Source organism: Theropithecus gelada, chromosome 10, assembly GCF_003255815.1.
Source record: "Theropithecus gelada isolate Dixy chromosome 10, Tgel_1.0, whole genome shotgun sequence".
Classification (NCBI taxonomy): domain Eukaryota; kingdom Metazoa; phylum Chordata; class Mammalia; order Primates; family Cercopithecidae; genus Theropithecus; species Theropithecus gelada.
Genome location: NC_037678.1, coordinates 80,144,611 through 80,160,944, shown reverse-complemented (window position 1 = coordinate 80,160,944; position 16,334 = coordinate 80,144,611). Strand labels below are relative to the sequence as shown.

The 16,334-nt window shown below is 40.0% G+C and overlaps 1 protein-coding gene across 2 annotated transcripts in view; it reads right to left on the bottom strand.

Annotated features, from left to right (window-relative positions):
* Positions 1 to 16,334, bottom strand: part of PLCB1 (phospholipase C beta 1) — a 753,090-nt gene that overhangs the window by 74,904 nt on the left and 661,852 nt on the right. The window contains exon 32 of one of the 2 annotated variants that reach the window (XM_025399458.1): positions 10,197 to 10,314. The exons of the other annotated variant lie outside the window; for it this stretch is intronic. Within the exon in view, the coding sequence (XP_025255243.1) occupies positions 10,216 to 10,314 (99 nt within the window). The 3' untranslated portion in view covers positions 10,197 to 10,215. The remainder of the gene's footprint in view (positions 1 to 10,196; positions 10,315 to 16,334) is intronic. 2 annotated transcript variants of the gene reach the window in all.

The window sequence follows — 16,334 nt, the reverse complement described above, 5'->3', positions numbered from 1 at the left end:
GACACGCAAGATATGAGGAGTCATGAGCCTGCTCCAGAATCTTCCAGATTTTTGCCTGGAGGGTAGAAGTCAGAGAGGTACATACAAAGTCTCATTTCCTGCTCTACACTCTCTCTCACCTTCTTCTTCCAACAATTCCAAGGCCTAGGGGAGAGGGGGGCAGGCTTTCCTCTTTGTCTATGTCTTATCCTGAGTTATGTCATCTTTGGGTACATAGCTAGCAAGGCTCTAGCCCCCCATACCTGGCTTCTGTGTTAGAAGAAGCTAAAGGAATTTGGAAAAAAAAAAAATACCTTCCTCTCTTGTAATCCCTGTTTTACAAAATTTCCCACCTGCTAATGAGGATCTTCTCTTCTAGGGAGTCCCATTCTTTCCTTTCCTGGAGCTGTGACTCAACCTTGCTAGTAAAAATCCTACAGCAGAATGTGCTTAAGTACATTACCCCTTAAGGTGTAAGGAAATATATGAGTTTATTATGTGCAAAATATTTTCCCTGCTATAGGAGGCTGAGTAAATACTAATTACAGAAAGGCACATGTGAAGCCTCTTCGTCTGTAGACACTTCAGTGTAGCAGCCATGCAGGCCTGTGGCTTTCTGTATCGGTTCTGAAGATCATGGTGTAAGTTGTGTAAGTACTGCCGGTTCATGTGTTCAACAGCAAAAGAAAACAGCCTAACATTTAAACAAGGTCTACAGAAATCCTTTATTGTTATTGTTCTGAATAACATATGCTGTATACTTATTAAGATATTGATCCTCCATTGAATATTCATTTATCAGAGGGAAATACCACTCTGCCAACCATTAATGTAGGTGAAATCTCTTTTTCCTGTTCTTCCTTGACAATGGGGTTGATCCGTACAACCCAATATAAAATCTGCCGATGGAGGTACACAGGGCTATAGAAGCAACTCTTTCATTTGATTTAGTGTTTCATGATAAACTAGACCAAACCATGAATTAGAAGGACTCATTAATCTCTTCTCAAATGGATTTTCCCTCCTATTTCCTCCATTACTAGTCCAGATCCCTGCTTCCCTTCGAGTCTATACTTCCAAATGGGTGTTAGATAAGCTGTCTCCTGTTCCAGGTCTCCTGTTTAATCCACTCTTACCTGGTTCCCTTCCCCACCTTTCAACTGATTCCTCACTAACACCAGGGCCAATAATGACCTCCTGGATACTAAAACCAAAGTAGACTCTTTTGTAGCATTCACCGGCTTTAGACACTGGGGATCATGCCCTTCATACTCATGCACTGCTTTTCCTCTGGGCTTCTTTGACCCTCTTGGTTTTCCTCCTACCTCATAGGTGGTCCCTTTTTTGTTTCTCATTTGCTTTTTCTATTCTTCCAGACTATTTATTTATTTGTTTTTGAGACAGGGTCTCACTCTGTTGTCCAGGCCAAAGTGCAGTAGTGCAATCTTGGCTCACTGCAGCCTTGACCTCCCAGGCTTATGCAATCCTCCCATATCTCAGTCTCCCAAGTAGCTGGGACTACAAGCATGCACCACCACACCTAGCTAATTTTTGTATTTTTTGTAGAGATGGGGTTTCGCCATGTTGCCCAGGCTGGTCTCAAACTCCTGGGCTCAAGCCATCTGCCTGACTTGCCCTCACAAAGTGCTGGGATTATAGGCATGAGCCACTATGCCCAGCCTCTGCCAGACGTTTTCAAGTTAAAAGTTATCCAGAACTACCTCCTGGGATCCCTTTTCTATTCTTTAGATATGCCAAGGATTTTATCCATTCTTATTCAATCTAAATTCATGATTCTTAAATTTGGAGGCACATAAATTTCACTTGGAGAAAGGGAGAAAACTGTAAATCACTTAACCTTTTCTGCTTGAATTCCTTCTTCTATACTCACCCTCATACCAGCCTCCCAAAATGTTATGATGGTAAAGGAAATCATAACTGAAGAAAACTCTAATCAGAAAACACACGTAGTACGGTGTACAACTGAAGTGAAAGGCCAGGCAGGAAACTGTGTGCTCTCAAGTATTTTCCATGTAACCTTGGACACATTGCTTTAACTTCCAGAGCCTTGAATTTTAGATCTCACCGGTGTGACATAATTGTAGGTTTAATAAAAGGTCAAATGTGAGTTCTGCCAGATGGTATTACATTTTCAAAGTCTGAGCAATTTTTTACTTGTTTGGGGATGGTGTGAAGGGGCAACACTGGAGAGAAATGTTTCCTACAGAAAATAACATTTAATCTGGAAACTGCCCAGCATCTATTCTATTTCACTCACTGCTACATAAAACTTTTAGAGGAAAAAAAGTGGCCCCTGTAAAATGGAGTCAAGTGTTACGCTTAGTATTAGCTGTGAGCTAGTACTAGCAGCGGGAGGTATGTTACGTTACAGCTGAGGCAATTTGCAGGTAGAAGACCTTGCTGAGGGGGCTAGAAAAATGTTGTCAATGCTAGGTTTAAGTTTTAGGGGACTTTTCTGTTGTCCTTAAAACATTTTATACTGAGGGCCTAAAAGTTCCTGGATCAACAGAGCAGTATAGGCTCTGTCTAGTGTGGGAAACAGAAAAAACCTTTAAAAAAGGTAATTTATTTCAGTAAAAAGTTTCATTTTGTTTGTAAAGGATGGGTAATAATGTTTCAGCCATGGAAAGCTGCAACAGGAACTCCAGATAAATACAGGGAAAACCCTGTACCATGAAAGAGGGTAAGGTTTGTGCCAGCGGTGTGCTGGTAAATGATTAATATGTGGCTCTACTAGAAAATGAAAGGGCCCAGTTTTAGAGATTGTTGATTTTCAACGGTGTAAATACTGCCCAGAGCCAGTCGCAAACTACCAAAGTGGTGACCCTGAGTAACAAGTTGGGAGGAGGAAGTTTTAGAGATGGTTGATTTTCAATGGTGTAAATACTTGCCCAGAGCCAGTCGCAAACCACCAAAGTGGTGACCTTGAATAAGGAGTTGAGAGGAGGTGTACAGTAGCAGACTGTCAGAGCCACCACTACCGATGGTGCGTAGTAGATGTAAAGATGCAAAGTACCTCAAGAGCACAGGCGATAGTGAGAAGTATTAAATTATTTGTAAGTGAGCCGGGCACCGTGGCTCATGCCTATAATCCGAGCACTTTGGGAGGCTGAGGCAGGACGATCGCTTTGAGCTCAGGAGTTTAAGATCAGCCTGGGCAACATGGCAAAACTCCACCTCTACAACACTAAAAATAAAAAAATCAGCCAAGTGTGGTGGCAAGCCTGTATTCTCAGCTACTTGGGAAGCTGATGAGGGAAGATGGATTGAACTGACCTTGGGAAATTGAGGCTGCAGTGAGCCATGATCGTATCACTGTACTCCAGCCTGGGCAACACAGTGAGACTCTGTCTTAAAAAAAATTTTTTAAAGTGGTTCGACAAAGCTCTAGGAAAAAATTGGTAAATGATGAGTTATGAGTATTTGTTACATTTGTTTTGAATAAATTTATTTCATTGAAAGTTTATATAATTTAATTTGTAGTAATGGTTGTGTTTAATAATCAGGTCACAAAATCCTTGAAAAATTTGAAAATGAACTGTTATGAACTTAGATAGTAAGCTCCAGCTCACCACTGGTTTGTCCTCAAAGAATAAAGGAAAATATTTGCTTAAGCAATGTTTAATTACATTCGAGTTCTGTGAGGTGGATACTTTGGTTTAGGTATTTTTTATACTTGTTAATATTCTAGAACCCTATGTTATCTCACACTATGCAAATCAAAAGCAGTGATTAAAATCACCAGATGCTAGGTAAATAGATGATAGTTTTCTACAGAATTTGTGTGAGCTATGTGTGAGAGATATACTTCCTTTATGGACTGAATTGTGTCTCTCCCAAATTCATATATCAAAGCCCTAACCCTTAATGTGACTCTATTTGGAGATAGAATCTTTAATGAAGTAATTAAGGTTAAATGAACTCATATGAGTGGGTCCCTGATCTGATGGGGCTGGTGTCCTTATAAGAAAAGGAAGAAGTGCCAGCGCGTGCATGCGCGCTCTCTCTCTCTCTCTGTGCATGTGCATAGAAAGGCCATCTGAGGACATGGCAAAAAGCCACTGTCTGCAAACCCAGAGGAGAAGCCTCCCCAGAAATGAATCTCACGGGCACCTTGATCTTAGACTTCCAGACTCCAGAATTGTGAAAAAATAAATTTCTGTTGCTGAAGCCACCCAGTCTGTGATATTTTGCTATGGAAGCTGAGCAGAGTAACATAACATGTAAATGATGAAATTACACGCAGTTCCACAAGAGTAACATGATCCTCGCATCTCAGGCTTTTTCATATTGTCATGAGGAAGTCCTTCCTATCTGTTCCTCTAGGTCTCAGCTCAATGACTGCCACCTCTGTGAAGCCTTCCTTGGTTTCCTCAATTATGTGTCAGCCTTTCCTCCCATGTAAACAGCTCTGTTATAATGATGAACATAGTCTTTTGTCCCAATGCAATCCTTTTTGACACAAAAGTGGATTACACATTATAAATTAAGATTAAGCATGTGGCTGTTTATATTCACATTTAAATATAAACAGTTAAAATACAATTAAAAATTCAACACCTTAGTTGCATCAGCCACATTTCAAACGGTTAATAACTACTTGTGGCTAGTTGCTACTGCACTGGACACTAAGACATGGAAAATTTCCATCAGTGCAGAAAATTCTATTGGATAGCACTATACTATAATCTACTTGAAGCGTGGAAAGGGGTGCATCTGTGTTTTTTCCCAGCACCTAGCCCAGTGCCTTCTGTGTAGTAGGCATTCAATAACTATTGGTTGAATTAAAAGGAAAAAAAAAACACTATTCACTTAATTGTAGCTACTTAAAGCATTCACGGTTCCCAAGTGTCACAGAAATCAGTACACACATATAAATTTATTTTATTATTGATAAGTAAAATACTAAATGTGAGCAATTTTCATTTTTCCTATGACAAGAACATCAATATTCATCATCAAGATATAATTATAGAATTTCTGTCTCAGGTGTTAATATAGCAATCTATAGCTGTTAATTCGGAAGCGCAATATCGATTCTAATTTATTTTTTCTAGGCCATCTCTGCACCATTTTTCTATAAGTGACCCTATGGTCTCATTAAATCTTTCAGCATGATATTTATGCACCTACTTAATGAGTCCTCCAACACCTTGAATTCTCTGGATCTCATAACTATTATTTTAGTGACAAACTTCTGACTTTAATTAATCGCATCCTTCACGGATTCAAAGGAGATCATAAAAAGGTCACTCAGTCATATTCAACCCTCTGCTGGTAGACGCCTTCTTTGTCTCCACATTTAAAGATCTTCAAAGAAACACAACATCCCTCAGGAATCTATCTGGGTATTTAGATATTTTTACTTTCAGAAAAATCTCTTTATTTCCTGCTTAAATCTTTCATAATTTAGCCCAAGGCAGTCGCCCTGAATCTAACTGCAGAGGAAAAGGAGAAGAGGGTCATCTGCCACAGGCCCCAAAGAAGCCCCTTTCTGTGCTATGACTGAAACTTAAAATACAATCTAAAAGGAGATATTTCTCTACCAAGATATTCCTTTAGAATTCCTAGCATCCTCCCGGTAAGTAGTACAGCCTCATAAATATTTTAATGAATAAATGAAATCCAAATAAAAAACAATTGCTTAACAAACGAAAGCAGACCCGTAGAAAAGCCCAGTGTGTCTCTAACTCCTCTCTTGTGTAGTACAGAAGAAGGGTTCGTTAACAAAGATTCTGTTCTCAGGCTGGGGCAAGAGACAGACCTAACAGGAGGAATGGGGAGAGGAGAGAGAGAAAGAAGACCTCAAGGGAAGCAAACCCACCGAGTCTGTTGTTGAAAGAGCATTGACATGTATAAGCTGAATGGCTTGCAAGTAGAGGAGAAGAGAGGAAGGAGGAAAGCCAAGGTTGGAGGGAGGTGAGAGTGGGTGAGCCCTTCCTCAATCCTGCTGCTTTAGAGAGTGGAACTGTGAGTTTTCAGCAGCCATAGACAGGGAAGGTTGATCCAAAATTCTCTTAACCGAACTGTGCAGGCCACACTGTGCCTCAGGTGTCTCCCTTTCCCTCTGCTTGGCATTGCTTCCCCAGCAGATGCGACGAACACAGAAAACAGCTGCCCGCCTCTCAGTGATAGAAACTGTGACTAATTGTGGTTTCCTAGAGGTGAGTCCTGTTTTCACAGGGCTGGAAGTTTTCTAAAATCTAGTCCTCAGAGATGTTCTTCTCCCAGACGTTTGTTAAAAACAAGTGACTCTGAGCAATGTGAACGTGCTGCCTGTGATGTTTAATGCCTTGTGCTGCTGTGATCAGTTTGGGGGTGAAATCTCTGGCAAATTGTAGCCATGACCTTGTGGAGGCTGGGCTATGCCACCAGCAAATGAAACAGTGTTTGGTATACATGTGTGGCGAGTATCCCTTCTAGCCACTCAAAGAGATATGCTTCCTTAACAAAGAGGCTCATCATCTTTCCATTTTACAGGTAAGTATATTGAGGCATAGGTGGTGTACCCTTATTGCTTGTTTATCCATGTCAACGTGAGAAAGAGAAGTCACCTACTCTGACATCTAGATCATAAAATCTTAGCTTCAGACATTCACTTAAAAAGCTGAAAGACACATAGTGTGTCCAAGGTCTGGTACTTCTTGTCTGACCTTAGTAAAGTTCATTAACCTTTTTGAATTTTAGTTTCTCCAAATGTACAATGGCAAGAAGAAGGAGATAACACATGTTATGTGCTTTAAAAGTGCTTGATGATGCAGTAAGTGCTCCATAAATGCTAATTTTTGTTTTTATTATTGTGTGTCAGAAAAATATCTTAATGCCTTTCTATGGCCTTAAACTGACCTTTATTATTTTAAAGCATGTAGGAACTATATTTTCTGTTCTTTTGTGCTTTCTATTGAAATTGGCATATTCTAGAATAAAGCAAGCATTAATAATTACCTGGCATATATTTATAATTTTCCAATGTTTCATTGGTGTTTTTAGAAACTGGTCATTCTACAGCTCTTTATCTAAAGACCTAATATACATAAAATGAGCAAACATCTCTTTTGTTTATTTTATATCTTGCTCTATAGTGATTTGTGGCTATTTTAAAAATGGGTTACCACAGTTAAAAGTATAACTCACCTACTTAGCTTCACCGATTAACGTCAAGCTGATAACAAGGAATATATTTTTTCACCAATGAAGATTTGCACTCACACATTTAAAAAATGTAAAATTCCAACTATTTATGTGATGACTACTCTTGGGGTCAATCTTCTATCATAATAGAAAACATTATCTTTTGGCAAATACATGGTAGCGTTATAGCTTTATGTACTATTCTTTTTTTTTTTTTTTTTTTTTGAGACGGAGTTTTCCTCTTGTTGCCCAGGCTGGAGTGCAATGGTGCGACCTTGGCTCAATGCAACATCTGCCTTCCGGGTTCAAGGGCTTCTCCTGCCCCACCTCAGCCTCAGCCTCAGCCTCCTGAGTAGCTGGGATTACAGGTACCTGGCACCACACCTGGCTAATTTTTTGTATTTTTAGTAGAGATGGGGTTTCACCATTTTGGTCAGGCTGGCCTCGAACTCCTGACCTCAGGTGATCCACCCACCTCGGCTTCCCAAAGTGCTGAGATTACAGGCATGAGCCACCATGCCCAGCCTTATGTACTATTACTTTTTATTCATCATTTTGTTTTCAGCTGTAGTGTATGAATGAAGATGTTTAAGGAAAGAACAAGAATGTAAAAAACATTCGGGGAAATATTAAAATTAGTACAAAAATCTACTTTCCATACACTATTAAAAAGAACATTTTGTTCTTTTTTCAAATATAAAATACTATAATGGGATTTTCTTTTTCCGCTTTAGCAATGAGACCTATTTTGACAAGAAAAGTGTGAAATATTTATTTTTATGTCATCTTTTATATGTGGAAAGCTAAAGGAACCAAACAAACTCACCATATGATTAAATTTTTGAAGTCTAGGTATTGTGGGGATATTTGTGTGTTTTTTAAAATAAATATTTTTCCCCAGTGGGCATCTCAGTTGACATTCTAAAGGGAATACAAGTTGTGAACAGACTATTGCAAGCCTGAGAAAGCACAGCAACACAAATGCAGCTTTTTTGTCTCTATTACATTTGTTTTGAAAAATAAAACCCAATTCATGTGTTCTTAGGTCCTCCACCCACTGTCATTTGCATCCCCTGAGAAAATATGATATTCTATCTGTGGTATTAGGTGGTTCACAACAGCTTTAAAAACTACCAGGGCAGGCCAGGCACTGTGGCTCACACATGTAATCCCAGCACTTTGGGAGCCTGAGGCAGGCGGATCACCTGAGGTCGGGAGTTAGAGGCCAGCCTGACCAATATGGAGAAACCCCATTTCTACTAAAAATACAAAATTAGCTGGGCGTAGTGGCAGGAGCCTGTAATCCCAGCTACTTAGGAGGCTGAGGCAGAAGAATCACTTGAACCTGGGAGGCCGAGGTTATGGTGAGCTGAGATCGCGCCATTCCACTCCACCCTGGGCGACGAGAGCAAAACAATGCCTCAAAAAACAACAAACAAACAAACAAACAAAAAATCCCCACAGAACTACCAGGGTGTAACAAGTGTAACAACAACAAAAAATCGAATGATGCTCATCATTGATGATTTAAATGATAGTCTTAACATTTATATCCGAATGAAGAAGACATTGTCAAGGTCTCCCTGATGCCTTCTTGTAGAAGCCAGAAATTGGTATTATATGTCTGTCCTCTACCCACCTTCCAATATGGCCTTCATCACAAGGTCACACAGAAACAAAATGATCACTGTTGAGAGGACATGAACTGAATCCACAACCATGTTGTGACTTTGTTCTGACATGGCATTCCCTGTGTCTCTCTTTCTAGTGTTACAGGCAGTAGAAAATTAAAAAAAAAAAAAAAAAAAAGAAATCAAAGGCCCAGGCTTGTGATTGAGTCAAAAAGTTAAAATACATTCAAACGCCATGACGGTGGCTTCAAGCTTCTTCCAGGTGCTTAAGCCTGGAGGTAGGAATGTACTAGATCCTGGCCAGTTAAAATGTGCTCCCTGGAACTGTGGCAGCATCTATATCCCCTGAAAGTTACTTAGAAAGGCAGACTTTCCGGCCCCACTCAGACATCCTAGATCAGTGTCTGCAGTTTAACAGGATGTCCAAGTAATTGAGATACCCACAAAGGTCTGAAAAGCTCTCAGCCAGAGCAACAACTGATGTCAAGGAAGAGGAATAAGTCATACCTCTTTCTCAGTAAAGAGTTATTTTCAGTAACTCTTTCACATGTTCTTAAACTGCATTATTTCACAGATCTACAAATACTTGAAGACAAAAACAGTATAAGTCTCATTGTAGAATTTTATTTTCATTACATCAGAATAAAGTTTGCTTTTTTTAAAATCACAAGAATGCTTCTTTTCTCTAAGAATTGCACACTCTTTGGAAAGACTTTTGCCAGTTTTCTTATTAGTGAAGGGGATATAATAGTTTTCGTGACGCATTTCCTTGGGTAAGTTAAAGTCTGCTCTGATTTTCAAGCTGAAGTTTACTCTAACAAAGAGCTCCTGGCCCAAGTATCCCTATTAGTGAGATATTTCCAAGAGCTCTTGCTTCTAGAGAATCAGGAAATCACAAGCTGTCCCCACTCACTCTAAATATCATTTAGAAATAAAATAAATTTTGCTGGACTTCCAAAAGGAGGGCATAAGTTGAGTGGAGTGGATTGAAAAAGATTTCCTTGAGAGTTAACTCGATCCCACTGGATTGTAAGACAATAGGACTGCGGGAAAACAGTGTAGTGAGAAGCAGAAATGGAAAAAATTGTTTCAAAGTGGGAATAATAGTCTGAGTGCAAGAGAGAAAATCCAGATTAAAAAGGAAGCCAAATTTGCTAATAGAGAAACAAAAAGGAGAAAGAGGAAGAAGACAATATGGAAGAATGAGATTTATGTCAGGAAGAGAGAGCACAATAATGGAGAAATTAATACCAGAGGAAGGCAGAAAGGATGAGGAAAGGATCATGGGTATGGCTGGGAAATTTAGCAGAAAAAAAAGATGGGAATGTAGAGAAAGGGAGGATGAAGGACAGAGGAGCAAGTCCGTGATGCCTGAAAACCGGATGGCTACACACCACCCTTCTCTCAAAAGCGACCCCTCCCATCCAGTCCTACCTGGCCGGAAGGACGGTGGTCACCACTTGAGAGCTTGAGGGTTGGGGGGAGTAAAGTTGGGGGAAACAGAGGGATCCTCATGGCAAGTTTCCGACAAGAATGAGGAGGAACCTTCCCCCTGTGTGGAAAAAAAGGGAGGCTGTCATTTTTGTGGCAATGAAATTGATTTCTAAGTCACCTGGTGTTTCCAATTATTTGTCTGGGACGTCTCTTGGAGTGCCTTCTAGAATACAGATTTAATTCCTCTGTTTGCCTTTATCTGCTCCAACACCCCCAGTGTGGGATGGCACCTGGCCTCCCACACATTCAAAGGAAGTGGCATTGAGTTCTCGTTGGCCTTCCCCACTCTCTGTAAGAATTAGTTGTTAAAAATGATCACAACTGTTACTTTTGAGATATTCTCCGCAAAATCCCACTACCATCAAGAAACTTGAGAAAAGATAGTGATGAATGATTGACAGCTGTTTGTTCAGTGAACAACACAGTCCAAGGGGTCTGGGCACTACTTTTCTCCCCACGAAGAGCCAGAACTATTTTTTAACATACAGAGTTAATGTTGTTAGCCCTCTACATACATCATGCATTCAAAAAATATTTATTAAACACCAGCTATATGGCAGGCGATGTTCTTGGGTGTCTGGACCTCAAGAGCGTCACGGAACGAAACAGACAAAGCCCCTGTTGTTGTAGAGCTTACATTCTGATAGGTGGGGCAGCACTCAAGGACACACTTAGGAAAGAAGGGTATGACTGAATGAGAGAAGGTGACAAATGCTATGAAAAACAGAAAGCACAGCAGAAGAAACAGGAGAGAGGATGGCAGGGATGGGGCAGTGGTGGAGGGGGTTGTAAATTTTAATAAAGTGGTCATGGAAAGCCTCTGACAGATTTGAACAAACATTTGAAAGACAGGAGAGAGTTGCCCAAACAGACACTTGGGAGATGAGGAAACAGTCCATACAATGGCTCAAGGTGGAATTCGCCTGTCTTGTTGGGGCCTAGCAAGGAGCCCAGTGTGGCCTGATCAGAGAGTACATCAAGGAGGAAAGGAAGAAAAAATGCAGCAAAAGTGGAGTTAGACCATATAGGACTTTTAAGCTTTTATTCTGAGGGTGTTGGGAGCCACTGAAGGGTTTTCAACCAAGGAGCGACCTGATTTAACTTTTGTTCTAAAAGGATGCCTCTGGGTGACATGTTGAGAATAGATTTTGAGTGCACACATGTGGCAGCAGGGAGAGCAGTTTGAAGGCTACTTAGAAATCCAGGGGAGAGACGGTGGAGGCTTGGACTAAGGTGATTGCACTGCAGTTGGTACTCAACAATTATAAAGATGTCTTGTCTGGTTTACAATATTTTTTTCAAGTCCTAAGGTTTTTTGGCTCCACCTAAAACACAGACCCAGTAAGAAATTTAAGACTTGTAACAGCTCATTGTGTATTTTGCAAAACCTAAGAGTGACTTTTTTCTTTTCTGGATAATACCTAAGGTGCAAAGAAAAAGGAAACAAATCTTTCTCAGCCAAAGATAGAAGACAACCTATTCCTGGTGTTAAAATCATTGTTTGCTGCAAAGACTCTGAACCCCACCAACATGTAGCCCCCTACTCTAGCAGATGGGGACGATTCTCTTTGCAGCCTCTGCCCTCTATCCAGTACATTTATCTTCACATGTCCACATTTTCTTATCCCCAAGAAAGAAAAATATGGACAAAGGAGGGGGAAAGAACGTTGATACGGTAAAGAAAAGGAGGAGGAATAAATGGCATCCATGGGAATCTAAGTTTTAATTTTTGTTTAAATCTCAAACTCAGTTGCCTTATGGGGACAATAGACAATATAAATCTATGAAACAGCCTAGGGAATACCATGCAGCCCTAAGGGACAGCTTCTTCCTAGCTTTAGAAATTCTTTGCTTGTTTCTATTATAATCTTAGGATCTCATTTTTCAAGAGACATGGTGTATTTTTGAAATAAAACATTTTCTGATTTTTACATAACAGCGTGATGCTTTTTATTGTGCCAACTGTCTCAGCCAAACTATATTTCCCAGAGTTCCCTTTCTGTATGTTTCCAGTTATTGTGGGTTCCACGGAGATTCTTCTGAGAATTGGAGGACTGATGAGGGAGGCAGCAGTCATTGTGTAATACGCAGGCATTGTTGCTGATCTGTTGATTTATGTGTCTGGTTGATGGGAAGCAGCGGCTGAGCCTGCAATCACTTCCCCTGCCCGTTGGGTCTTCCTTTAGTTTTCTGACTCCTGGGCCAGGGGTGTGTGTGTGTGTGTGTGCGTGTGCGTGTGTGTGTGTGTTCAACTCCATGACGAAGAGGTTCAGCTTCTGCAGGTTACTCTAGTCACGAAGCCTACTTGCAATTTTCCCTTCCTGCCTTCCTGCCTGCCTGCCAGGGTCCATCATTAAAAAGGGAGACAACCTTGAGAAGGGGGCAGATAGCCATCCACAAAAATTGTATAAGCCAATTACTGTCACACACACACAATTTTTTACTGGCTCTGTTTTTCTAGTTGAATCGTGACTAATACAGATGTTAACCAATTCAAATATTTCAGAAACACAACATGGAGACTTTCTATTTCTGATAATGGCTGATTAGATTATTTGGACCATCCTTTCCACTGAAAAAAGAAGCTGGATTTAATATGGTTTTTTTTTTTTTTTTTTTTTTTTGATATGGAGTCTCGCTCTGTCACCCAGTCTAGAGTGCAGTGGCATGATCTCAGCTCACTGCAACCTCCACCTCCCAGGTTCAAGCAATTCTTCTACCTCAGCCTCCAGAGTAGCTGGGATTACAGGTGCACACCACCATGCCTGACTAACTTTTGTACTGTTTTTAATAGAGTCAGGGTTTCACCATGTTGGCCAGGCTGGTCTCAAACTCCTGATCTCAAGTGATCCTGCTGTCTTGGCCTACCAAAGTGCCGGGATTACAGATGTGAGCCACCATGGTTGGCCATTAAAACTATCTTTAAAGACCCAAAGAACTACAAGAACTTAATGATCAGGGTCAAACTGAAGGGGGCATTGAACCTAGACAGGTAATAAGCAAGGACGCTGCTTTCACACTGATAGGCTTTTGCTCATGATGGAAATTTTGAGTTCACCCTTTGACAGCCTTGAAGGCTGAGGAGCCTACACTCAAGAGCTGAGGCTTTCCCAGGGTGAGGAATGTCACAGGAAAGCTTTCCTGCAACAAGCTAAGACATACAGATTATAGATTTGAAAATAAACCAAATAGAACATCGGAAATAAAATACACAACCTGAAATTAAACACTCAGAGGATGTATAGAATAGCAGCTTAAACAAAAAATTGATGCATTACAAAAAGGGTCAGAAAAAAAATTGCCCACAGAGCAGTACAGAAAGCTAAAGGATGGAAAACACTAAAAACAATTCATTGACAGAGGAGATGGAGTAAAAAGGTTCATTTTATTTTATATGCAAATATATATATATATAGAATCTTAGAAGGAAAGAAAAAAATGACAGAAGCCATATTTGCTTTCATGATAGTTTAGAGTTTTTGCAGAACTGAGGACAGGGATCCATCTAGCCACCTCAAACACATATTTAGATACATTATAGAAAAACTGCCCAAAATATAAGAAAAAAAATCCTAAATGCTATTGGTGGGGAGGAATACAAATTATCATCAAAAGAACTGTATTAAGACTAACAATTAACTTCTCAACAACAGCAATAGATGCTAGAGGGTGGTGGAATTTTATCTTCAGTGTGCTAAAGGAAAATAACCACCAACACAAAATTTTATATCCAGTGAACATATCATTCCAGAATGGAGGAAATGTGGATTCTCATCTATTAATACATTAAACAAATAAAGACATTTTTGCACAAAAACAAAAATAAAAACTCCAAAGAGTTTCCCACCAGTAGACCGCATGAAAGGAACTTCTAGAGGAAGTACAAGATGATGATCCCAAATGGGCAGAGGATACAAGAAAAAACGTTTCACAAAGAATATGTGAATATGTAGACATATCTAAATGAACCATGATGATAACATAGAATAATAATGCCTTATGTGTTTAAAAGTCTATTGGATTAAATTTCAAAAAAGAAATTGACGAAGCCAGTGAGATTAAAATTGTTCCAATGCCCTGGCATTGCCCAGAAGGAGAGTAAACATGTCTAAGTTTTATACTCAAGAAAATAAGGCATAACTATGTTTGTTTCCTAAAAAGGCAATTCTTTATATTGACAAAAATGAAAAAGAATTTTCTTCTACAGAACAAACAAAAACAAACCACTGTGTGGTTAATTGAGACTTGACAACGAGCAGAAACATTGTCTATATAGGCAGTGTTCCCCGCTATAGGCAGCCAGTTCCCACTCTGCGGTTTGGCTTCTGGGAGAAGATCCAATAGGTGCTGGCAAGGAAGAATCCATTTCCCCGTCAAGCCGCAAAAGATTAGAGGAGACACAAATACATTACTTTAAAAAATGTTTTATTTTAAATCCCTAAGTTTGCCTTTTCTCTCCCGAACACAAGAGATATCAGCCACATTTAAGGTTCTGTCTCAGAGCCCAGTGGTAGGTCTAACAAGACTAACTTCAAGCAGAGTGATGAGTCACTCACCCTGTTACAAAGATGTCAGAGGAGAAATAAGGAAAATCAGTCTATATTCCCTTGTTGGAGGAAAAAAAAAAGAGCCAGTAGCTACATGATGAAATATTCTTTGGGAATAAATTAAAATGCCCTAAAGCTTCCCGGAATTCTCTCTTGATGATGAGCTAAATTAAAACAGAAAACCTGTGTTCTAAGAAGCATCAAAGACAAATTAAGCATCAGAGAAAAAGTAAATTACACATTTATTGACTGTTTTATGAGGTTATGGAGACAGTTCATTAAAAATTCCCCTCAAAAGATGATTCTTCTTATAAAGAGTCAGGAACTGCAAAGTGATCAATAAACACTGGCATATTCACAACAGACTCAGGGCAACTTGTGATCTACCGTGTTTTCTTTTTTCTTTCCTTCTTTTTTTTTTTTTTGAGACCGGGTGGTCCCACTCAGTTGCCCGGGCTGGAATGCAGTGGCGCGATCTCAGCTTACTACAACCTCCACCTCCCGGGTTCAAGTGATTCTCCTGCCTCAGCCTCCCAAGTAGCCGGGACTACAGGCGCCCCCCACCATGCCTGGCTAATTTTTGTATTTTGGTAGAGACTGAGTTTCCCATGTTGGCCAGGCTGGTCTTGAACTCTTGACCTCAAGTGATCCGCCCACCTCAGCCTCCCAAAGTGTTGAGATTTCAGGCATGAGGCACCACGCCCGGCCAACTGTGCTTTCATATGTTAAAATGAATATCTTTGAAGTGTTCAGGAAAAAGGTAGAAGGTCATTTTTATAATGGATCAATTCAGGGTTGAGCAGGACCACAAAAGGTATGGATTCTCTCTGCACTGGCAGTTGGGTTCTTGAGTTGTTCCTAACATTGCTTGTACACATAAACACTTTCCTATTGACTTTGGCAAACCCAGGTATGGAAATCCCAAGGAAACCAATTATTTCCCCGAGTCAGAAGACTGGCCAGTGTTTACCGCATCCATCTTGAAAATTCTACCACTATGGATTTCAAAAAAAGGCACACCTCAAACAAAACTGAAACCCACATACACTCAGGGACTGAATCAAATATCTCATTGCTAGAAAACATGCAGTTGAATGTTTCTCCAGAATTCAGAACTGTCCTGGAAAGGAGCTAAGTATTCCCTTCTAAGAGTGTCTATTGTTGTTTATAACATAATAAGTTTCCATGGGACTTACGTACAGCAATGTACATCACTTTATGTCAAATCGAGGCCAAAATATTTTATTGTACAAATTGCCTGGAGGGACCACCTATTTCCATTTTCCCCAATGCCCTCAAAATTACCTACAAAAGGAATAAACTAATTGAATCTCTTTTTTCATAGGGGAAAAATGAACTTTCCATATGAAAAGAGCTTGGTGCATGTCACACAGTGGAACAATCTAAAATAAACTTTTCACATGTGACTGGCCACATTTGGTCCCCCAACAAATAGCGACCAGAAAGCCTGAAGGTCCTGGGTCACATGCAGAACTGAAACAAATTTTTAGCCTGATTTTGATTGAGGCAT